Here is a 25,236-nt window from a genome sequence, read left to right as displayed (position 1 = left end):
GAATATAAAAGAAGAAATATTAATATGATCTGAACTATGGGAGGGAAGATGGTCTTTTACGGGTACTAATAAAATTGGCGTTCCTACCTGAGCATGAAGCTGAGTTTATTCCTGCATCTTGTTTACTTAAATCAGATTATGCTTGGATGGTGAATCCACTTCTAATTTCCCTTCCAATAACATGGCTGAAGGGTTACACCCTGGAAAACAGTGGAAATACTTGGGATTTGTAGCACATTTGTATGATCCAGGCTAAAACTTGGCCTTCGTTTTTCCCTTAAAACACTGATGATATGAAGCCAGCATTTAGAGGTTTCTGCCTATGCTAAACAAACTGCTGCTGTGAAACAATTAATTCACTAAATTAAGCATGGGGAAAGTCTTTAGTGACCCCTCTGCATGCAGCTGATCTGAAACTATCCTGACAGGGAATGAGTTTCTTGTCTCCTTCACAGTGTGGCAAATCCAATCCCTCAAGTTGGCAGATGCTTGAAGGTTGCTGGAAACCTGGGTTGGTTGTAGGTTTCCTCCTCCTTCCCACTTCTCTTTCACCTGTACTGAATGGGCGCCCACTGTGGGGCACAGCCTGGCCCCTGGTGTTGAACAGTGAGAGCTCTCTACCATCCTGGTCCCAGCACCAGAAAGGGAAGCCTAGAGTCATTCTGCTACAGCAGATAGATGAAAGGCATCTTGCAGAGCAGTTTCAGCATCTCTCATCTCTCTACCAGCTTTGAGCTCTGGGTCTTTGAAATTAACCAAGAGGCTTGGTAACTTTCTCCACTATCATAATTCTCCTTAACGTCAACGTCACAGCAAGTTGTGTTGAGGGGAGATTTTAGTCCTAAGAGTTGAACTAGGCATCCAAGGAATGACTCATGATGATGAGGGCAGAAGAAATGCAAAAAGCTTGATCTTTCTTTTCAACATGAACTGAAGCAGATACATCTTTGCTCAAAATTAGCACAGGCAATTGATTAAAAAAAGGCTGCAAGTGCTGAGTACTATGAGCTTCTGCATGCTGCTGCCTTGAAACAGGGCTTGCAGGCACAAACAACTGACAGACACGCAGGCGGATCAGCCCTGCCTGCTCTTTGCAGGGGGCTAAAGTCAGAAACCACCAGCCTGACCATCCACGGATCTGTGCCAAGCTCTGGTGCTGTTTGGAGTGAGCAGCCACCTCCTGAGGCCTCTCCTAGGGCAGCAGTGACCGAGCTGCCAGCAGCATGCAGAGACCCTACTGTCCTGCAAACTCCTGCAAGCCCTGATTCTGCGCCTGGAAATACACATGTGGCACTGGAATGTCTGAAGTGGGAAAAAGGTGGTGTACGGATGGTGCGGTACACAGTTCGGGTCACGGGTTATGGCTGTTACATCACAGTTAAAAAACTCCAGAAAGTTAAAAAAGAAATCCAGTAGCACTCACAGAATTCATGTTTGTGCTTTAACGAAAACTGCAGCAACTGAGCTGCAACTAAATAATACCCTTCAGACTTGGACACTTCAGATGACTGCATATTTGAAACCACTGTTTCAAGTGAAATCACTATTTCCATATGTCTGAAATTAGGTGCTACCAGAAGTGGGAGTAAAGGACAACATAACTCCAAACAGAACACAAAACTCTGGAGTTTCTTTAGGTGAGATACATGTTGCTATTGGCAGTTACAAGTAATTGCTGGAATGTAGCACACTGTAATAAATTAAATGTGATATTTGCTAAGCATGCAGGCTTGCCATCTGGTCACCAGAGAGCTGCTGTTACCACTTTGCAGGTTAAAAGTGGTATTTAAGTGCAGGGAACTGAAGTGTGCCATATAAATAAAATCTAAGCTCTGGCCCCTTGGACTCAACATTTGTTTAAAAACCTGGAATAATTAAATGAGCATGACTTTTATAGCTTCTTCACAATAACACAGACTAAAGTGATGCCAAAAGAAGAGGTCCCACAGGAGAGAGCTCAGTAAATAGCCTGCTTTTGCAGCATGCGACTTCAGATGCATCAAACACCACTAAATTCCTTTTCTTCTTGATAGGCACTGGTTTCTACACACAAGACCTTGATCCTACTGTCTCCACGCATTGCACCAACCTGCAGAGGAGCGAGCCAGAGGTTCTTGGTTCCACAGCCCCATCCTGGTGTGCAGGTACATCACTGGGGTGACCGCAGTGAAAACTGCACCACGTTGCTAGCTACAAGGACCCAGCACAAATGAGACAAGTACTTGTCCCAAATGATGCCTTGGGTTTCTTATCCCTGAGAACAATCACTGGGAAAGCTGGAAAAGGAGCATGGAAGGCAGAGTAAGCCAGAAATGTCCTGCTGTCTGGCCTGAAAGTTATAGAGTTCAGTCTCTGCCTGTCTCACAGGCTGACATAACCTTATGATTCACATGGTGGGACACAGGGGATCACAGAAGTGCTGAGGGCCTGGAAAATTCCCAGTGGGGCACATCCATCCTTTCTTTTGTAGGTCCCACTTCGTATTTAGCTCAGGTTCAGAACAACAGAATGGTTTGGGTTGGAAAGGACCTCAAAGATCACCCAGTTCCAACCCCCCTGCCGTGGGCAGGGACACCTCACACTAGACCAGATTGCTCAAAGCCCCATCCAACCTGGCCTTGAACGCTGCCAGGGATGGGGCCTCCACAGCTTCTCTGTGCACCCTATTCCAGTGTCTTACCATCCTCGTCATAAAAAATGTCTTACTTATACACAGTCCAAATCAATTTCAGTTTAAAACTGTTGCCCCTTGTCCTGTCAGGACAAGTCCTGATGAAAAGTCTCCATCTTTCTTATAAGCCCCTTTATATATTTCACTGTGAAAGGAAGTTCAGGTAGCTGTTGTGGAGCATGAGCAAAGGGAGGCAGGAGAAGAGAAGAAGGTAGCACTCTCTCTCCCCAGCCATCTGATTAAAACCCTTTGCTGGGCTAATGAAATAAACACCCTTGGTCTGAAGATCCTTGTTTTTGAGCTGACGAAAGCATGGAACAGCTTTTCCTAGAGCTGGACATCAGCTGCCTCCTGAGATGCAGCTAAGACATGCCGTGTGGTGAACAAAGAGCTCCCAGTGTTTCTGCAGAGTGGCTTCCTAGCCAAAGCATGGCTAGAGGTGACCCCAAATGATTGCAAAGGGGTCTGGACAGGTGATTTTTCTGAGATATGGATGCTTTCACCTCAGAACCTGTTCTCAGCAGAAGCTATAATGATATAACTGCCCTCCTGAGTCACAAATCAGATTTGCACTTTTTTAGGTTAGAGAGTGGTTTTGATTAAACTTTCAGGCAAGCTCATTAAATAAGGCCACTAGAGGGAGCAGCCTTGACAGTGCAGAGCTGGTCACTGGGGACCCATCCACACGAGCGGGGACGCCAGGGGACACCCCCATTGCCATCCCTCTCGGGGAGGCTACCCAGCACCACGGGGCAGGCTTAGGCACCAAAGGGCAGGGTATTATTGGTAGCACCTCCAGGTACCTGATTAACTTCCTGCTGTTTCTGATATAGAAACAATCTGGGTTTGTCACATTTCTTTCCTCTTAGCAAACATGATGGGGTTTTTTTCATTTTTTCAAGCTCTTTTTACATGAGAATAAGTGAGGACATTAAAAAAGATGAGGTATAAGTTTCTTAATTACCTGGCTAATCTAGTTCATAGGAACCAGACTTCACTGTGGTCAGTAGCTATTTTGGCTAGTTACGTGCTTAGTTGTCAGTGAAGACATCACTATTGAAAGTGAATCTGGTGACAATTTTAATGTAGATGCATTTTTGTCAAAGCCAGACTGATTTGCATCACCCTGAAACCACATGACTGAGAGATCTGGAGAACACTGTCAGAGTTACTTTCCCTTTGGCTTTCCCAAGGGATGGGCAGCATCCGCCTTGTTTGCAGTTGTGCTCGGGGGAGGTTCACCAGGTGTGAGGAGAGGAGGTTTTGGAAGAGAGGGATATTATGAGCTCAGCAAAGCAAGGGGCAGAGCAGTGCCTACATCACCTAGGAATGAATTGTGTTAATTCACCTCGTGAAATAAATTCAATGACAAGAAATGTGGGTGCAGTAAAACAAGAAGCATACAAGCTGCAGCGGATATTGCACAGGCAAAGGGAGCTGGCACAAAGGGCTTTCTCCTCCCGATCCAGGCAGACCTACCTCTCCACCGGTGCAGGGGAAGGGGCTGGAATATCTGGAAGTGCACACGGCTCCTCTCTGCCTCACATCATCCTCCAGCCCGAAGGTGGCCGAACAGTTAGCAGCAAAGTATTTGTAAGGCTTCCACGTCTTGCCGAAGTCCTGGGAGCGCTCCAGCACCATGGCGGCCGGCCTGGGCGACTTAAAGACCAGAATCAAGTGAGTGAAGTAGAAGGCGGTTTCCAGGTCCAGCCGGATGGTCTCACGAGAGGCGTTCTCGGCCGCTTGCCACCACGTGCGGGGCAGGCGGAATGGGGAGTCAGCCATGGCGGCGGCGGGGTGGGCCAGCCCGGCGTGGGCCACGCTGCAGCGGCCGCACGTGGGGCGCTGGCAGCGGCGCTGGCTGTCCTCGGTGACGGCGCAGAAGGGCTCGGGGGCATGGCGCCCGCACGCTGTCTCTGTCTGCAGCGCCCGCCCGTGCGCCAGGTTGCCCATCCGGGGGTTGCAGGCCTTCTCACAGGGGCTGCCTGCTCCCGATGCGCTGACCAGACCTGCAAGGTGAGAGCAGCGGGGTGAAGCCAGCTCCCGAGGTGGGTGCACCCCACTCCACCCCACTGGAAGCCACCATGTGTCACTGGTACGCACTGAGCCCAGAAGGGCTGAGGGACAGCGTGGCACTGCTGCTCAGCTCTCCCCTCCATGGGGCTGAGTGCGTCTATAATAGCAGAGCAAACCAAAAATCCCTCAGGGCTTCCCTGTGCTCAGGAAAATCCCTACCAAGAGCAGCAGGCAGGAGAGGTACCTCCACATTGCCCTCCTGCCCCAAGGGACCCAGAGCAGGGCTGAGGCTTTGGTGGCAGTGAATGTGGCCATCCCACTCCTGCCCTGAGGGCTCCAAGGGGATCCAGGTGGTCCTGAGGAAGGAGAGAAAAGCACAAGATGGACTGCTGTGGAGGACAGCATTGCTGTGCCCCAGCTCAATAGAGCACTGGAGGTCTGCGAGGTGCTAGGAATATCTCCTGCCATCAATGACCTCAAATCTTCACCCCCTTCCCCCCCCCTCCATCCCTACCCCAAATCTCCCCTCAGTCCTGAACTGCTGACGAGGTCAGGGTTGAATGGAAACACTGCCTAAGTTTGGGAAGGCTGTCACTGATGTGTGTAAAGGGGGAAAGAAAACTAATCCTTGGTTGAAATGCTGCTGGCAAGCTGCCTTGCAGCTGAGGCTCTGTGAGCTCTTGTCAAGTTTTTATGGAAGCCTTGTCAATTTAAAAATTCACAGTTAAAGTGTCAAAGAGAAATAAAATCACCATGGGGTTTGGTGTGAAACCATCTGCAATGTAACCCTCCCGGTGCTGGAATGTTTGATTAGGGGCTTTCCACCTCTTTATTAATAAATGTAACAGTAGGTCCAGGCTGTATTTGATGAACCATAACTGTTTAACATGAAAAAAATAGCTCTGATGAGCCGGACATGGGCAGGCCAAACCATCTGAGGTACATAATGTCTTCTTTATCACCAGGCCAGTCATACACAGTCAGCTTTGTGCACCAATTATTATAGCTTCTTGGCATTTTTGTTATGTCCAAAGGTCGTTTCAGTTTAGCATCCAATAAATCTTTTATTTGGGGTTTATTCAGCTTTTGTCTACAGCATCATAGTTGCAATTAAGCTATATTATGCACTAGCAGAGGCTGAGCCTTCAGAGCCTGACAGCATTCCCCACTCCTTCTGCTCTTTAAGAAACACCCTGGCAAGAAAATGTTTCAACCAGCAAAGGACTACACAAGTTTTCTATACTGATTATTCAGAACAGATGTGGACCACTGCTTGTTATATGCACCCATTACAGAGCACTTCTGAACCAGCCTCTGGATTTCACCTTGTAAGCAGTCTTGGGAAATATTTAGTGAACAAGAAACGTTCAGTCAAGTTCGCTTCCTACAGGGACCCAGTGGTTTGTGTCAGATTATCTGTGTTAACTGTGCAGAATACATTTACCCAAGAAAAGCAAACAACTATAACTGTAAAGTTAATGTTGTATCACTTACATCTTTTGAACATCTTTTCAAAGCGTTGTATAAACATTAACTAACCTACACAGCTCTCCTGAGGGGTAGGTAAGTAAGGGCTATTATCATATTATGAGTTAGGTTTGCCACAAGTTGGCTTGATTTATGTCTTTGGCTGCTTTCCTGGATTCTTTGCCTACGTGTAACACGGCGCAGTTAGCCGCTAAACAAATAGATGAACATTCACTGTGGTTCCCTTCGTTGCGGGACTGCAGAGCAGATTTGGGAAGAGGTAAAAAGAGCAGGGCTCAGTCAGAACACTGTGTTCACCAAGCCCTTTTGTTTTCTGCGCACCACCGATTATAGCCCCTGGGGAGGCAGTGGAGGAGGACCTGGTCAGCAGGAGGTTTCCTGGTGCCTGTGATGGCAGCAGGGCTCCACGTAGCTGTCCCTGGGGTGAGAGCAAGGCTGTGCATGAGCCTGGATAGCAGGGGCTGGCTACGAAATTCCCACTTAAGACTCTGGGAGCCGAGAGGATTCAATTGCTCCCAGCTCCGGGTATGCTCCCTGGTCACACATAGTCACTGACAGCAGCTGTTTTCGGGCCAGGCATGGAGGGTCCCTTCCTCACCTGGGGTCAGATTTAGGGCCAGGGATCTTGGTTTCAGTAGGATTTGAGCCGTGCTGCTGGCACACAGACACAGGTCCCAGGGGCGGAAAGGGGGGAGAGGAAACCCCCTTTGAAAGGGTGTTTGTTTTCACTTGAATTGGAATGAGTTGCATGACAGATGCAGAGCACCGCATGTTATGAAAAGTGACAGCTTTGTAGTGTAATGCTGGCTGCCAGAGGGATTCAGTAAAAGGACAAATGAGAGCATAAAGATTTCCACGCCGTCAGCCACAAGCTGACGACTGCTCTGCCACAGCCCTGGAAAAGGGCACTTAATCAATATGACCAACTAAATACTCCCATTCTACATACTACTGTACATGCCACTGGACTGGGATCTTCAGTAAATGAGCAAGAGCACGCAGTGAATACCATGACTCACCTGTAAAACATCCATGGAAAATCATATGCTTCCTGCTTGAGCATTTTAGCAACACTTGTCTTGTGATGTTTCATTTATATCTTTTGCCCGATCAAATGTTTGTTCCCCATCTGCCTTTTTTCTTCTTTTTAAAGAAGAAAACTGGCACTCGGCTTGCAACCAGCCGCGCAAGCCTTATGCAAACTGTTTATGCCCGACCGCCTCCGCTGCGGGACCCCGCTGCGGGTGGTTATGCTGCGGGAAGGGGCTTTGAAAACCTGTCCTGCCGCCCCCAGGAGCCAGCAGCGCCCTTCCTCCGCGTCCCCCCACAGCGCCCCGCATCCAGGCGCCTCTTTGCGGCATCCCTGGGTCTCCGACCTCAGTCCCCGGTAGAGCCCTCCCTGATCCGGTTCCCCCCACCCCACCGCCCCGTCGGAGCCTCCACGGGCAGGGGCGGCCCCGAACCCTGCTTTGTGTGCGGCGGAGTGGGGTGCGCAGCCCCGTCGCCTGAGAGTGCTCCACGGACGCACACCGCGTACCTGCACACACAGCGTGTGCGGACATACACGCATATGTGCGTGCATTCAGATAACGCGTACCCAGACAAACGCGCGGTGAGCACACGCCGATGTGATACTACTCTATGCATGCGCACGCATACGTACACACACATACGTGTGCGCGTACATAGGCATACATGCGTATATACACGCGTATGCACAGACGCGAGTGGACTCACGCACATGCGGCCCCGCGCCTACTCCGCACGCCCGCAGAAGACGGAGACAGCCGAGCGTCGGACGGTCGCGACCCACCTGCAGCACCGGCGGCGGCGCCCAGTAGCAGCAGCACCAGCAGCGGCAGCAGCGGCGGCAGCATCTTCCGCTGCACCCCACGCCCCATGGCCGCCCGCCCTGCGCGCCCCGCCGCCCCGCGGCGCGACCGGCCCCGCGCGGCATTAGCGCCCCGCGCGGCACCGGCGGGAGGGCGCGCGCCGCCCCGCCGCCCGCCGCGGACCACGCACCGCCCCGCCGCCGCCCGCCACCCGCAGCGCAGCGCCCCGCCGCCGCCCCACCCCGCGCCCCGCCCAGCCGCTGCGTTGCGCTGCCCGCCCGCCTTCCCCGTCGGGGCGGCCCCGCCGCGGGGGGCTGTTGCCGGTGCGCGGCGAGGCGCGGTACTGCAGCGGACCGCACCCCCCCACCTCACACCCCAGTTCATCCCGACCGAGGGACTCGCTGCCTCACACCAGCCCCACGCGAAAGCGCCAGTTCCCGAGGAATGAGACATGGAGCCACATAGACATAACAGGATTTCCCTCTTCCCTGGGACTTGGACTTGGCAACCTGTGACACAGCTCACAGCTGGAAAGTCCCATACAGTCTGATCGGGTCAATAGCACTGGTCACCGTACCTCAGCACAGTTTTTTGGCTCTGGAAATAAGAAAAGGCACGGTGACATCATTTTTCCACCACCAGACCATTACTTTGTGAGGTCTCAGCAGAGGGACATTGGAGAGGAGGGGTGAAGTGCTTCTGAGCAGTCGCTTGTTTTGCTCACCTGAATCCAACCTGGGAGGTGAGTGTGCTGCAAGTGTTACAAAACATTTCCTACTTGTTCCCCTGTACTTTGATAACTTAAGAACGACTGTTTTAAAAACCAGTGTGATGGTACCTTAAGACCGCTGCGCCACCTTCTGCAGTGCCTTCCAAAAATGCCTCTCAGGGTTATATTGTCACCGGAATATTCCCTGAGAGGTATTTAGTTCCTTATCTACTAACAACAGTCAATCACCTGACTCAAGAGGCAGTATTATCTCTGTATCTGTACTGTAAAAGCTGATCCCTGTCATCTTTCTAATTTTTCATTGCTGACTGACTGACATAGCATCACAGAATGGTTTGGGTTGGAAAGGACATTAAATATCATCTAGTTCCAACCCCTTGGCAGGGGCACCCTCCACTAGACCAGGTTGCTCAGAGCCCCATCCAACCTGGCCTTGAACACTCCCAGGGATGGGGCAGCCACAGCTTCTCTGGGCAACCTGTTCCAATGCCTCACCACCATCACAGTAAAGAATTTCTTCCTGATGTCTGCATGCCTTCTTAATGTTACATACCACAGAGAAGCATTTTGCTTGTTGGCCACTGTAGTTTTTTCTGCTCTCCAGGTGAGTGTGTCTAGACAGGGACTTCCAGCCCCTGGCCGTCTGTCGAAACCCTGTGGTCACTTGTGAGCTACTCAAGGGCTTGTCCTACAGCCTGGCCATCGCAGCAAGGACTGCACCGACTCTTCTGAGCTTCCTCATGGCAGCAGCCATGGAGGAAAAGGATGTTCTTGAGGGTTTCTGTCTCACGTCTCACAAAAGGGTGACATGTTGCTGAGGAATCACACGGGGGGTTGTGCTGTTACAGCTGGGGAGCAGCAGTCACACCATGCAGGGCTGGGAAAGAAGAAGTGCAAGCCACAGGTGAGGAGTTCATCTCCATTGTAACTCATCACTCCTAAACCAAAATTGCCAGGTGCAGGTGTGCCATGAGGTGCTAAGTCTGGCAGGCCTGAGCAAGAGGTCAGGTCCCTGGTACTTAGCACTGGTGAGACTGCACCTTGAAAACTGTGTTCAGTTCTGGGTCCCTCATTGCAAGAGAGATATTGAGGTGCTGGGGCGGGTCCAGAGAAGGGCAATGCAGCTGGTGAAGGGTCTGGAGCACAAGTCTGGTGAGGAACAGCTGCGGGAACTGGGGTTGTTTAGTCTGGAGAAGAGAAGGCTCAGGAAAGACCTTATCACTCTCTACAGCTACCTGAAAGGTTGGAGCAAGGAGGTGAGGGTCAGTCTCTTCTCCCAGGTAACAAGTGATAAGACAAGAAGTAACAGCCTCAAGCTGTGCCAGGGGAGGTTTATACTGGCTATTAGGAAAAATTTCTTCACCAAAAAGGTTGTTAAGCACTGGAACAGGGTGCCCAGGGCAGTGGTGGAATCACCGTCCCTGGAAGTGTTCAGAAAATGTGTAGATGAGGTGTTTAGTGACATGGTTTAGTGGTGGAGAAAGAGCATGTGGTACGGACATGCTTAGAGTGGTGGAGTAAGAGGTCTGATATTGATGAAACATAGAAAACCGTAGAGAATGAAGGACAATTTCCAAATACCCCAGGTAGAACATCCAAAAATCAGCTTCAGTATCCAAAACATTGAGAGAACTGATGAACTGCCCTCACTTCAGTAGCATAGGTCTGCTTCTTTGAGATGCTGCTGGCTCACATGCCTCAGTTCTCATAAGACACATAACTGAGTTGCGCTTTCTTTCCTGCCTAGCGGCACTGCAACCTAATGAAACCTATTTGCTCTTCCTAGACGAATTTGGTTTACTTGTTGGAGGCCACACAGTCCACACCTCTGGGCAGCTGCTTTGCAGGGCTGGTGGGAATTCAGCAGAAGGTATGAAGCACACAGAGATGATTCAGCAGTTTTATTTTCTTTGTCAGTGTTGCCTCTTGACAGGCCAGAGGAGATAATCACATGGTTATGAGGAGGAGCTGTACCTCTCCCTAAACTTTTTTCATGATCATAGTCTTCTGGGTTCATACTGTACCGCTGGTTAAGGAAGAGCAAGAGGTATTTCCAGCTGTCATTCGTGCAATGTGGTTGTAGGTAGCGAGGTAGATGGAAAGGCTCAGAAATGTGAAGATCACCTGCCTTTGGTGTTTGCTTTCTCAATTAGATTTAGGAGTCCTTAAAAAGTGATGGTGTTCCTTCAATATCCATGTCCCAGTAAGCTAGAGGAAAATAAACAGGGGTGACAAGCCTGGGGGATAGCCTCTGCCTCCTCAGAGACGCTGAGGAGGTAACCTGGAGGAAGGAGCAGAGGCTGCTGCTTTGGCAGAGGTCCCCAAGGTCATGATGCTGGCTCTGGGGAAAGGCAGCAGAAGGTCTTCAGCCTTTTCTGTTAGAGTGAAATTGAGGAACAAGACAAGGTCCTCTGCAAATCCTTTTCCCTGATTCTCCTGCCAAGGGGCAGGATGAGCCAGGATGAACATTTTCAAGCCATTGCGTAAAGCTAATTTTAGAAGCAAACCATGGAGGAAATGCCTCACCTACCACCCAGCCAGAGCCATCTGGCTTAGACTTTTGTCATAAAAATCTGAAAAATTCTAAAGATCAGATTTACTTTTTAACTAGAGGCGCATTCAAAGATCATCATTTTCTCTATCGGCATCTGTCTAGGTATGCAGAACTCTTGTTACAGTTTAACAGGAGGCCCTTGGGGCCGATGCAGACCTGCAGACATGCCTGACTGTTTTAAGTGGTGTCACATGTGCCATCTCGCACCGTGCACTCACTGCTTCTCCATGGACCAGGCATAACCTTCTTAGTTCTGTGCAAAGAATGGAGGAGATGCCCAAATGGAGCATCGCACCTTGGTGGGAAGATGAGAGGCCTGATTGGAGCACTCTCTGCTGAGCAGCACCACTGCAGGGCAGCAACTCCAGCTGAACCATTACCTATGTGCTTTAGCTCTAGAGATGCTTATTTGTAGGTTGTTAGTTATGAGGGGCCCTATCAAGCATCCTCTGGACAGGACCAGATGTATATCACACACTGCTTAGAAGTAGGTTGCTGGTGGGACAGATGGGGCCAAAAGAATCCCCCACTTGCAGTGATGCAACACGCATTGCATTGTTCAAGAGGAGCCCCCACTACACTCTTGTACAGAGCCCTTCTCCATGGCAGCTATGGCTCGCTCTGTATCATTTTTACTGACCTGTTTTCCCTAGTCCCAATGTTTTGGGTGACTGACATGAAATATCAAGGTGATAGAAGTAAGTGATATAGTACTGGTCCCTTGCTCTACTGTGTGGGAAATGGTGATGCTACTGTTTCTACAAGGGATCTACTGGATTAGCAGTCCTTTTGTCTTCAGAGAATATTTGGCTGATCCAAATCTAGTGGGTGCTGCTATTTTCAGGAGATGATCCACTCCTCCAGCCACAGAGGTTGATCTACCTCATACATATTTAAACATGCTAAAAGGGCTTTGTTGAAAGGTATAGAAATTTGGTTGTTTCAGCAAAAAATATGGTCTTGATTCAAAGTCCACTGAAGTCAATGGAAGTTGACATCTGATCAGTGGATTTCAGATGGGGTCCAAAGCCACCTCCCTCTTGTCTGTTTTGGCACCACATCTTTAATGCTTTCTGTTAAGACCCGCTACTAAGTCTTGTACTTCTTAGTGTTTCCTAAATAGCTAGAAGTCTTCCAACCAGCATAAAATGACCAATGAAAATATTTTTCTGACTCATCATATTTTGAAACAGCTGGATTCCTAAATTTTCTGCATGAAAATAAACCAAAGGATAATGTAGCACAATAATTAGTGATTAAAGCTTCATACTTCCTTGTTTAAGTTCCTGTTAAAGCTGCATTCTGATATAAGGCGTCACCTTACAGACAACTGGAGAAAATGAGGGAACCAAAGTGTCCTTACTTTTTCCTGTACCCAGTTCAACCTGTTGGAGCCAAGTATTTTGCATGCTGGACCAGTGTGCATACAAGAACATGAGCACTTGAATGGGATTTAGTGTAACTGGAAGTCAAATCACAGAAGCATTATGGCAATGATAGTGCTGTTCTTCAGAAGTCTGTAATAAGGATGGAAAACACTCTATTCCTGTCCACCATGGAGAAGGAAGCAAAGGGTCAGCAGGGGTCCTGAAAAAGAGAGGAAGAAGAAATCATGAAGTTACTCACTGCATTCATTTCATGTGGGGGCAAAGCTAAGACCATTGCAGTCTCTTGGGTAAACTTCTGCACATTGCACATAACGAGAAATCCCTTTATCAATCACAGACAAACCCATTTACCATGCAGCTTGGTAAAGACTGGAGTTGTTCTCCCTCTGGTTATAGCCTTGGTCCTTTTTGGGACCTGCACCAGTAAAAAGGATGCCTGAGCTCCATCAGGGGTTCATCACCTGGTCATGAAATCAGGTGTCACTTCCACTTACAGTCTTCTTGTGGGATTCATGGAAGGGAGAAGAGGGTTAAGGCTCATTCAGGTGTCCAGGAGGTCCGAGAGTTGCCATGCTGCTCTGACTAGCTGCACTAAAATGCCTTCTGACAGGGATTTGTTTTAGGAAGAAAGGTCAGCCCCCAAACCCAGTGCTGCAGGAGATTGCCTGGCGGCATGCAGGGCTGGATCCAGGTGTACAAGATTCTCTGCATCCACCGCTAAAAATACCCCAAACAACACAAACCCCTATTTTCAACAACACTTTTTAAAGGTTCTGCCATCTTTCTGGAAGTAAGGGGCAAGTTGGAGTTTTATTCTCCAAACAGTAGTAGATTGAAAACCACCTTAATTATTCTTCATGTGCAGCTGGTTTTTATCCACAAGGTATGGCTCCAGGCATTTAGAGTTTGGGTTGGGTTTCTTTATCTTTCTCTCTTCCTCTCTTCTTACCATCCATTTTGGACAAACAGGAATGAAGGGGAACCAGCTAATCTGCCCATGTTCCATTTACAGGGGATTCAGGAGGATAAAACGCAAAGCAAAGGAGAGAAAGGGATGGGATCACTTGCTAAAGAAAGAAAAGTGTTTGCAGGCAGTCAGCGTATTTTTTTGCAGTGAGACTTGCACTTGCTGGATTATTGCCGTTCCTATTTTCTTAGCTCCCACATAACCTCTGCCCCTCACCCTTCTCTCCTTTCCTGGGTAAATTGATATGCAGATAACAAGACAATGATGAAATTTAGATGCCATAGAAACCCACAGCAGAGACACTTTCTATGTCAGTTCTCTGCTCCATCCTGTATGCTACAAATTATTGGGAGGGTTAACCTGCTGGCTGCTTCCTGAATGCCACCTCTGCCAAGTTCAGCATCCAGTCAGCAGAAAGCCTCCTAAACACTCTTGGCAGCCAGGGACTGCAGCTAGTGCAGTGAGAGATGGCCATGGCGGTGGCACAGCCAGCTATAGCCAGCAGCAGTGGGGCTGGCAGCAGGGCGAGGCTGGCACAGACCTCCTGGGCCCTCACTGGCTCTTGTTTCAGCCCTGGCACCTGCCCAAAAGCTGGGAAGGGGGGTTTTGCCGGAGAGCAGCCCAGCAGTGGGATGAGTGAGCTGGGGGACAAAGGGAGAGGGGTTAAATGAGGATGCCTGCTGTTGCCTCTCTGTCACCCTCCAAGCCATATGGGGAGCTGGTCTGTACACTGCCTGGTGCTGGAAAGCCACCAAGTGCAGCAGGGTCAGCACATCTTTCATCTCTGAGGAACGCCTGGCTGGCCGTGGCATACTGCAGCCTCTTTCTCAGTTCCTGATGGGAGCATGTCTCTCAGCTTTGCTTTGCCTCACCATTCATGTAAGGACAGCCAAAACCACAGGTTCAGAGGTTCAGGGTGACCGAGGGAGGTGTCCTTTCTGGCTGTTTCTCAGGCCGTACTTGTAGGCTCACAAACATGCATTTCAGATTAACCTGGCTCAGAGGAAGCCTCCAAGCTATCCTTCGCAGTGTCAACCCAACCAGTGCACATCACTTATGTCTCCCAGTATCAGCAAGGAGTGGGCATGTGCCAAACACAGCGTAGAACTACCTAAAAACTGCTTTGTACATGACCCTGCTATGACAGTAAGAGCAGTTATTGCACATAAGCTGCTGATCTCAGCATGCCAGAAACAGCAGAAAGGCTTGATGGTGGTCAATGGTGGCACCTTGCCACCAGGGCTTTCAGTCACAGCAATGTCCCTATTTTCAGACACCTAAAATGCACCCTCTTGGTGTTTCTGGTGGGATAATCAAAAAACAGGCACTGAAAGTCAAGCTGAGCTGGAAAACACTGGCCTTTGTCCTTGTCCATTCCTTGCCTGCTTTGCTTTTTTATTAGAGAGAATTGTGTGATGATTTCTTTGCTTTTGAATCTTTCTTTGGGGCATCAGCTTGGTCACACAGTCACTTTTACCTGTCCCAGTCTTGTTAGCTGTGCAGTCTGGTGACCCCCAGCATGGTGGAAGATGCCCATTGCTAGGGAGCTTCCTGCTAGCGCTGCTCTTTCCTATCAGATTCATTAAAAAGCCCTGCATTATTCCCAGGCACACAAAGTCTTAATTCAGTGCTATGTAGCTTGGTCCTTTTGTCCACTTGAGAGTGAAATTGTTACATTGCTAAGAGAAAGGGAATGTGACAGCACGGATATGGTGGAGCACCAGGCACTGGATCTGACAGTGGGCTCAGGCAATGCCTTTTGTGCTGATGGAAGATGCATAAAGGTGTAATTCATCTTGCTGGCTCAACATCATCTTTTGTTCTGTTAGCTCAGGGTCTACAAAGCTGCTTTTAAAGAAAGAATTTGCAAGACACTTAAGCATTTAAGAATTTGCAAGACAGAGTGGGCATACTGGGATCCAGAAAAATGCAGCCTGGAGATGTTCTAGAACCTTTTGGGCACAGAAGTGGATACCCATGCAGGCACAGACACAGAGAAACCCTAGTATGCTGGTCATGCCTCTTTTTGGGTTCATGTGAGTCATGCTATGTATCCGGAGAGATAGATTTCTTATGACACAGACTGGGACTGAATTTGGCTACACTTGTTTCTCTCTATGGGACTATTGACATCTCTGCAGGTAAATTGTAAAAAGTGGTGCATGGATACAATGGCATCATTAGTGCTTGCTATGACCTTTACATCTGAGGGGACTTACGTATCCTCACCAGAAAATTAAACATCTGAGATAGTATGTGTATTCCAAGGAGAGTGTGAATTATATACAGGGTAAAGAGATGACACTCTTGGCCAAGCTGTCTTTAAAATCTTGTCCTCCAACATGCTAGAGAAATCAGTCTATTCTCATGCCCCTTTCCTTAGTATCAAAATCTCAGCTCAGATGTTGCTTTTGCTACGGGGTCTTGGCAGCCCTTCTGCCTGTTCTAGACATTGTTTTGCTTTCTGCTGTATGTACACACAGGGTGACATCATGGCTATTTCTGGTCTCTGATAATAATCCCCTCTCTGTTGATAGGCAGAGGACAAAGCCCTTTCATACTTACGATTCCTCAACTCATATGAGACTGATGGGAAATGTGTACAGTAAGACTCATCACATTGGGGTGCAGTATAAAAACTCCGTGCCAGAACAAGCTCATGCTAGTCTATTATAGTGGTGCACTCATTACAATCGGACTTCATGCTGAAGGTTACTGGGAGCATCACTGAGTGCTGGCATAATTCATAGTGGAAAATACACCTTAAAAAGGGAATTTCTTCTTCTGTACATCTAACACACATCTAGTAAATTATCTGGAGTATATCACATAGTCAAATCAATTACCTGCTTGTAAGTGGAAGTGGAAGACCACTTTTAAACTGAAAGAACTCCATAAATGTGGAACGTGCTGTGTCTGTACTGTTGTGGCAGCATAATGTAGCAGAGCTACGGATTTGCACAGCTCGTGCCTGTGAGTCTGCATTTAGTCTAGTCACCCTTTGGCTCCTTTCAAGCTTGGATCACTAGGGAGCTTTTAAACATCATTTTTTATAGATAGCTAAGTATGACAGTGTATCCATGGATGTAGGACACGTACAGAGTGGGAAGACAGCCAGGGAACCAGCCTAAGTAGCGCTATTCTCAACTGCCTTATTCCAGCATATGTTAAAGATGCCAAGGGCCTCATGACTTTTGCGCTGGTTGAAAATTGAGCAATTAAGCTAAATTAGCCTGTATTAAGCTCTTGCTTACAGCTAGTTTTGGTACCTCTAAACCATGCTGGAGGCAGCAGTGAAGACATGAAATACCAGCATGGCCAGAAAGAAGCCTGATCTCCTCTGAGAGAGTCCTCTGGGGGATCTCCATCCTCTTTAAAGCAGCTCAGATTTCCAGGCCCTGGTGTGTGTGCCTCTGATTCCACAACATCGACCAGGAACATGGGGAGCTGGAGACATTTTGCAGTACATACCAGTAAAATGACAGATTGTTACCAGAGGACACACTGCATCTCCCCTGGATGCATTCCTAGAGCATCCCTCCATGAAACAGCATTGGCGAAGACAGTGACAAGACACAAAATCCATTGTGTTTATGGCTACTTAGAAGATAGATTTTCATGCCAGCACCATAGATCCATCCTTTAATTTCTGCCATCACGGTCTTTGATTCCCTCCTCTTCACAAAACCAATCCTACCCCTGTAGCTTACATCTGATATCTGTCTTCCCACTCCTGATCTGTCATTCATACCCACACTCTGTATTCCCATCTCTTTCTCTTCCCTCATTCCCCTTCTGCTGTATCTTTTTTTTTTACCAAAATAGTATAAGATTGTGTGTAAGAAATTACCTTTAAAGAATATTAGACAATCAAATAATAAAGAAAATACTCAAGCATGACTTTTCTGGGTCCTTACTTTGTGTTATAAAGCATGAGTCCAAAAGCCAAGTGATCTGCCCAACTGAAAAATGTGAGACAATCACTCTTTGTGCCTTCTGTCCTTATAAAATGAGTCTAGACATCTTGGAAAAATGTCCACTGATGGCCTTGAAACCTCTCCTTCACAAGACAAGCACAGTCACCACAGTGACGAAGTAACTATTGTGCTTAGCAGCTGAAAACAATGAAGTCCAGCAATGCAGTGGCATGTTTCCACCATTCTACCCATAAAATCTCTGAAAGACAACCTTGGGAGCAGTCTTGGCACTGCAAGAGTAGTACTGCAGTTTGTAAACAAATTCCCTGATAAATTATCTACTTACTGCTCACTGGTTGGATTTGCAGAGCAGTTCTGCCACATGAGAATAAGATTTCCTTTGAAGGCTGCTAAACTGGATGCTCTGCTCCACATGAGCATCAAGCAGCACTCCAGCACCCAGGGGCACATATGGGATCACACGAGCGATCAGTCCTTCAGGCAGCTATAAGGCGCATGCATGTTAGGAACATTATAGTCCAAAGAAAACCGCTTGGGCATGTGTGGGGTAGATGCTGCTTTGATCTACTGATCATCTAGCAAGGTGAATTACCTGCTCATGTCCTGGATCTCTAAAGCCCTGACCCCTGTATCCCATTCCTGGGCACTTAGCACTCCATTCTCTTACAGGCAGCACAGGGCAACACGGACAAGAAAGTGGCAAGATGCCTAAAAACCAGATGACAGGATGCTCAGATTTGCAATACTTCTGTCTATTTGTGGCTCCAATGCAATGGAAATTTCATTCCTACTCAATGAAGCACTGCTAAGCCTTTCAACCCTAGTCCTTTAGCTAGAGTTTTATGATGCCAGGGAGATTAGGCTCACTGCCCACCAACTACACAGGCAATGAATTAATGTTCCTTATGCCCTAAGACCTTTTTTTGTAATAGAAAAACTCCTTAGACAGGACTTAGAGGGCTGTTCACCACCTTGGGAACCCCACTGTTGGAAAGATGCTGACATGCTGAAAGTATTCGTACAAGAGCAGGAGGAATCAAAGTGGGAGGAGAGACCTCTGCTAGACAAACAGAGAACTGGCTGATCAACAGCTGGAGAGAAATGCTGATGGTGTACTGATGGTATATAAGTCATGGTATGGTTGTTCAAGGCAGTACAGTGCACAGCACAGCTGAGGAAAGAAAATCATAACTGAATGCCAGGAAAAATGAAATGAAAGAATAAATGAAAGAAGTTTAGAGGATTTCCACCTCTACTAAAAAAACATAATAATGGATAATATAGGAATATCACAGCACTGGGAGAGTGAAACAGATGAGAGACTCCTTTTTCCATTTCCAGTTTGTGTATCTTTACAGACCATAAAACAGAATGTGCTGACCTGCAGCTCTAAGATTTTTAAGGGAAGCAATAAACACATACACAGTTCCATATGAATGGACAGTCTGTAGCAATAGACAGGATCAAAAACTTTCTTAAGACATAGAGCATAGACTAAACTCTGAGGAATATCCCCAACTATGCTCAAATAGTTTTGTAGTTTTCCATTCTGGGATCACTTGGCTCCTCATCAGGTTGCAGCCACTCTCAGAGATGGGACACTGAATGACTGAGTTATGACTGAGACAATGTTCTTCCTCGGTTTAAAGCCAGAAAGCTCCAGAAAATCATTAAGAGAGATAAGCAGTGCTTAAGAGGAAAATTCAGAATGATCCAGGAGTTAGTAAGTCTGGGAATATTTTTTATAGCTTTGCGATTTTGGCATTGGACAAAATTGTAAATACATTCCTGACAGATGAGATCCCCAAACATCTGGGGAGATATGAGCCGATAAGAAGCCACTTATTCACATTTCATAAGGGATAAATTTAGACATTTCTAACAGCTGGAGTGGCTGTGAGAGCTGGGCCAGGCTGTGGACATAAGTCAGAAATGCCAGAGGGAAACAGTCTGATAGCCAGGCTGGAGACCAGGGCTTTATCTTGCCACTGGCAAGGGGAGGATTTCCCAAATGCAAGGCAGTGCAAGGAGGTAACAGAGTTCTCCCCATGTCCCACATGGACCACTGCAGATCCAGGTGGTGAGAACGAGTTTGTGCTGTTCCTGTAAGTCAGTGATATCCTAATCCCCCTATGGGTACCTGGGACAGGAATGTCTATAGGAGTCTACACACTGAAAACAGTGAACCCCATCAATGCCCAGAGCCCTCTGGAAACATATTGCTTTGGGAAGAGGGGTTCTAACAACCTTGGCAGTGACACGGGGTGCCGTCAGGTCCCTTTTTCATGCTGGGTCCGGCCACAGGCTCTAGCAGCCCTGTGTAACCCTGGCATTCGCAGGACTGTGCCCTGCAAGGGGACAGCCAGGAAAAAGCTCAGACCATGAACCAGGAGGTATTTTGGCATCTTACTGCCCTTACCTAAATACGTCTGAGCTTCTGGAAACCAGGCAGGAGTGGGAACACCACAGGACAAACAGCTTAGACTTTTAATGGGTTTAAAATAGGTTTGAAATCAAAGAAGATGAGATCCAGTGATCCAATGTCGACTGACGTTCCTGAGAGGCAGCCAAGAAAAACAAGCTGCTGTTCAGAAAGCTGCCGAAGAACAAAGGAGAGAAGAAGGAGATGAAAGGGAGAATGGAAAAAAGCATCAAGCCACCAGCTCAATACGTGTATCTAGCAGATGACTGCCATATCAGCAGTAGTGTCTAATGAGGACAGATGAAAAAGGATCCTTCATTCAATAAAAACATACTGACATGTTTGAAATGTCTCTGATTTTAACAAGAAAATAATTTCTGATTTCTAAACACATTTCAAGCCATGAATTCCCTTTCCAGAGTGGGTGGAAGCAGAGCAAGTTTTGGGGTTTGACATGGTTTAAAGGGAATTAAAGGGGTCATTTTTCTTTCTCTACATATCCTCCAAGGTATATATAGCAATATTGCATTCACGTTTGCTGATCTGAAGTACCTCCCTTACCCTGTAGTCTTTATTTCTCATTTCTAGTGTAGAAAGGCCAGAGAAAAGGAAGAAGCAAAAATGAAAGTCACTGGGCTTTTTTCTAAAAGGGATTAAATAAAAAAAGCTTTATACTTGCCTGAAACCGTGCTTTTTTAATCCATTTCACTAAAAGTTCTGTTCTAAATTGTTCCAACAGGAAGTAATACTCATTTTAATCTGCTGCTTTAATTAACATACAGCATGCTCCCCATTGCTGCAGCAATAAATCACCAAATCTGAGCGAGCTTCACTATTCCTTGAAAGGCAAGGAGATCTGGAACACATTATTTTTTATACACGTTATGAACAGGAATACAGACACAGCGAAGATTATCCCAGCCTGCAAAGGAAGGCAGAGCACAGGTTCAAAACAGAGCCTGCGGAATAGTCAACAGTGACTCATCAGTTTTGAAGAGTTAGTCCCCACTCTTCATCTGCAGTGCAGTGATTTATATTTTCTGTCTTGGGACAATGTTTTTTGCAGTGAGTAATTATGTGGGTTTGCCTGTGGCCTCCTACACACAGAAGCTCTGTATCCTGTGAAAAGCAATGTCCGGTGGGATTGAGCTGTCTGACAGCAGATTTTAGTGTTCAGTGAGCAGCAATGATTGCTTGTATTTTTGAAAGCAAGAGTGGATATGAAACACAGTTTGGGTTTCTTTTCCGTAGTCAGGTTTCAAGATAATTCCAAAAAAGGCTAAAGCACAGCTCCCCAAACCCAGCAACCAGCTAGCGTATGTCCACAGAACGACCATAATATCCATGATGCTGCTGGGACATGTGCTGTCTTTATGGGCTCTTGGTGTAAGGATTTTAATTTATCTTAAGTTAAAAGTTTAAAGCTTGTGCTAGCTTGTTCCAAAGACCTTTTGTAATATTAACTGAATTATGTCAAGCATTTTCTGTCAGCCATGAGATTTGTCATAAATCACAAGATATCTTGTAATAATGTAGTTCTGAGCATTATGTCTCCAAAAAGTCCCTGTCATAATGGGAAATACTGTCTTATGTTTTTCAATGCCTTTCTTTCCTCCCTTCCCTTGGGCTGTGCTTTTTTCTTTCATTTGTCCTTTCTAGGGAAATGAAAGCTTTCCTTTGGACTGGCTGCAGAAAACCAACCATTTAGTTAAATTCTATGTTTGTATCTATCTTCTTTATCTCCCTGTAATAGAGGCAATTTACTTTCATCTGCACAAATACTTAGTACACTGGACTCCACATTTATCATTTAGTTTCTCCTCAGTAATTGCCCTCTTGAGATCTTTTAGCAAAGATGGATATGAGTGAGCTCACGGAGAAGACTTTTAGGTGCTGAGGACGTCCGGTTTGGAGCCAAACACACCTCTTGTGAATGACCAAAACCTACAAACATCCAACTTAAAATGCTAGAACCAGGTAATGCTGCCTGTTGGAGCAGATTCTCCTCACAAAAAGAGATCTGGATGTCACTCTCCTTCCTGTATATCCTTGGGAGGCCCAGAGCAGAAGGTGCCATCCTGCTGGCACAAAGATGCCCAAGGATATAAAGAAGCTGAGCTGAGCTATGCACCCACTTGTAAAGTTTTATTCCCCATGGCAGTGCTAAGCCAGGGCCGTGCACTGCAGTTCATAACACTGAAGGAGCATGTGAAACTGGGGGAAGGAGATGCTGGCGCCAAGCAAAGACAGTGAGGGGCTGTCTTTGAGGAGGAAACCCACCCAGGACCAGCTGATGGGAGAGACCATGTCCCAGCTGATGCTACCACTCTGCAGTGACTCAAGGCAGCTTTGGCTAAGCTGCACACAGCGGAGTGTCTGGGACATGGCCATTTACTTGTTTCAGATCAAAACATGAAAGGAACAGCTGCTGCAGCCTTCTCAGTTTCAAGAAAAGCCTTGCAGGATTGTGCAGGCTTGTGGGGAATATGTCTGTGCAGGGCTTGCACCATACTGGTGACCTTGATGTATTCCTGTGGTGGGCTGAGAATCCTGTTTTGATCCTGTTGCTTCACCTGCTTTGTCCTTTCAAAGGATGCTGGCCTGATCATGGGGTGATGGCAAGCTTTGAGGCTGGTCTGATCAAACAGTAGTCCTTGCTGAGCAGCATCTATCTCCTGCTCAGAGCCACCTCAGCATGTGAGCCTCACCTTTGAGGAGGGACAAGTGAGCCTGGGTGAGGCTGTCAGGTCACCCCGAGAGAGAGCCAGATGCAGCAATGTAATGAAGCAGGAGTAGATTCTGGGGCTTTGCTCCAGACCCTTGTTCAATGTGGACTTTAGGCTCTGAAGTACCCCTGAAATTACATGTAGTCACTCAAAAAGAGTTTGAGCAGCAATGAAGTGACATGCCGGAGCCTAGTACCAGCTCTCTGCAGACCCCCTGGTCAGAGCCACTCAGGGCAGTCAGGCAGCAGAGAGAGCGTAGTTTTGGGAAAGAAGTCTGAAGCATTCAGTGGGGGGTTTTAAACATTAGCTGACTATCTGGGCAAGCAACTTTCCAGCTATGGGTGTCCTACAGGATGTTCCACTTAAGAACGTTTGTGACTGGGGTGCCTTGGGGGTGAGCTAGTGAGGTTTCTGATTCCCTATGCAAACATCGACGTTCCCTAGTATGAGGGAGTTGAGTGGTGAGCAGTGACTAATGAACAGCTGGTATGAATTCTTGACACTCCTGGAATCCAGAAATATGTTGATGAATTCTGGCCAGAGTCCAAATAGTTGCAAAGTAATGACTAAGGTGGTAATGAAATACAGCTGACTGGCTTATTCATGTTCAGAGGCTCAGAGGTTTATCCCAGTGTACATCCAGCATCTCTGGCCCGGTTCTGAGTCACCTCTTCATGTCTGGAAGATGGTGGGTGCCTGCGGATGATACAAGCACTGCTGTAGGGCAAGGACCCACAGGAGTGCCAGTGCTCGGCTGCATCGTACACGTGCTCCATCTCAAGGCAACCAGGATTCCTGGCTTGCATGAGGGCTCCAAGTCCCTTCCTATCTGCAAGGCAAGGTGCACAAGCAGCTCTACAAACACTGGCCCAGGGAAAGTAGGCGCCACAGGGAAGGAGCAAACAGCATCAAATTAGGAAATGTCAGTGGCCTCACCTTGTACAAGGAACAGGACAGGAAGACTAAAGTTGATGAAGGAAATGGAGCGACTGCCAGGCCGGCAGGGACTGAAAGATTGAGGATTAGATAATTTCAAACTGGAAAGAGGATTGTTCTTTGAAAATAGAACCTATAGATGAACAACTGAGAAGGACGGGAAAAAATCTATGCTAAACAGCAAAGATTCTACACTGTGAACTGGTGCTGATAGGCACCAATAAATCTTGGCCTCTTCTACTGGGTCATCTTTGAAAATAGGACCTAGGGTGACTTAACATTTTTGAACACACTGCCTCCTGAGGAATCATACGATAGATTTATGTCAATGGCCTGTACTCATTTCAGTAAGGTTTCTCTTGTTGTTCACAAAGATAAATATGAACAGATCATTCCTTGGACAGTCTTCGAGCAGTAGCTGGGTATGCGTACAGCTTGTTTTCCAGCCCTCCTGTGCAAGCAGATACATTCAATAACTGTTAAGACAGGCATATATCCCAGTATGGGACGGGACTGTCACTCACAAATTTCCTTGAGTAGATTCAGGCAGGCATCTCAAATAAAACTAAATGCAACAAATGGCCTCACTTTTCTTTCCTCTCTTTTGAAAGGGATTTATTCTGACGACAAATGAATATAACTGGCAGGCAAAACCACAGACGGGCGGACATGACAGACTGATGTAGCCAGATGGAATCATGTTTGTTTTAATCCACAATCAGTAGGCACAGCAGCGACAGCCTTTTCATGCCGCTTTACAGGAATCAAGCGCTCTGAAACTTGATTGGAATTATGTCGTGAGAAATAAATAGCCCAGATTAAGCCAGAGATAACAGAGGGTGCAAGGCAGTGGCGGTGCAACATTGCTCCAAGGGGAAAAAATATGTTCAGAAGTTGTTGAATGCAACCAATATAAGGACTGAGAGGAATAAGCTGACCTGGGGAGACATTATGGCTGCCACTGACTCCTCAGCAGCCAGCATTGAAGGTCTCTACAGCATTCAGGAGCAGCGAGAAACAGCCTCAAAATAGAAAAATACGTATCTTGGCAAGTGCCATTTTCCTGCTGCTACAACCACTGTCATCCTCCTCCAGCCTCACCTTCAGCTCGAGACATGGACCCCACTGATGTTGCAGGGACACGAATGCCACCATCCATGGACCAGCTCACTGCATGCACCTGCTGGCTGGGGACTTTCTGCCCGCACACAGGGGCTTTGCGTCAGGGCAGAGGTTTACTTATGTGAGCCCTTTTTTGTTTTGCTCACCACCAGATCTGAAAGAGGCATCTGGACAGCTGATGAAGTTCTCCCCTCTCTCCCCACTGGAGCCCCTGAGGCTTTTGTCACGAACAAGCCACAGTTGTTAGCACTTTCCAAGAAAAGCAGCAGTGTTTTACTAAAAGTGCCGACTGGCAGCAGGTTGGCATTGGGCTTCTTTGTTAAAAGATGACAGAGCTTATGTTTTCTGGGAGAAAGAAAAGTCCTATTGAGATAATAATATCATGCCAGGCAGACAGCCCTGCTTGTGTAATCCGCTTTGAGCACAATGCTGTGTTGTGGCTTGAG

The 25,236-nt window shown here is 47.4% G+C and overlaps 1 protein-coding gene across 3 annotated transcripts in view; it reads right to left on the bottom strand.

Moving 5' to 3' along the window:
• Positions 1-8,113, bottom strand: part of NTN4 (netrin 4) — a 45,254-nt gene extending 37,141 nt beyond the window's left edge. For 2 of the 3 annotated variants that reach the window (XM_080619613.1, XM_080619615.1), the window contains exons 1-2: positions 7,989-8,113; positions 4,151-4,680 (exon numbers count right to left, since the gene is read on the bottom strand). In XM_080619613.1, the coding sequence (XP_080475739.1) occupies positions 4,151-4,680; positions 7,989-8,076 (618 nt within the window). In that variant the 5' untranslated portion in view covers positions 8,077-8,113. Of the gene's footprint in view, positions 1-4,150; positions 4,681-7,916 lie in introns of all 3 variants that reach the window. The other variant, XM_080619614.1, reaches the window with a different exon arrangement.
• Between the last annotated feature and the right edge of the window lie 17,123 nt (positions 8,114-25,236).

Source organism: Psittacula echo (genome assembly GCF_963264785.1).
Source record: "Psittacula echo genome assembly, chromosome: 1".
Lineage (NCBI taxonomy): Eukaryota > Metazoa > Chordata > Aves > Psittaciformes > Psittacidae > Psittacula > Psittacula echo.
The sequence above is the reverse complement of the archived record's forward strand: the minus strand, read 5'-3'. Positions and strand labels throughout refer to the sequence as shown.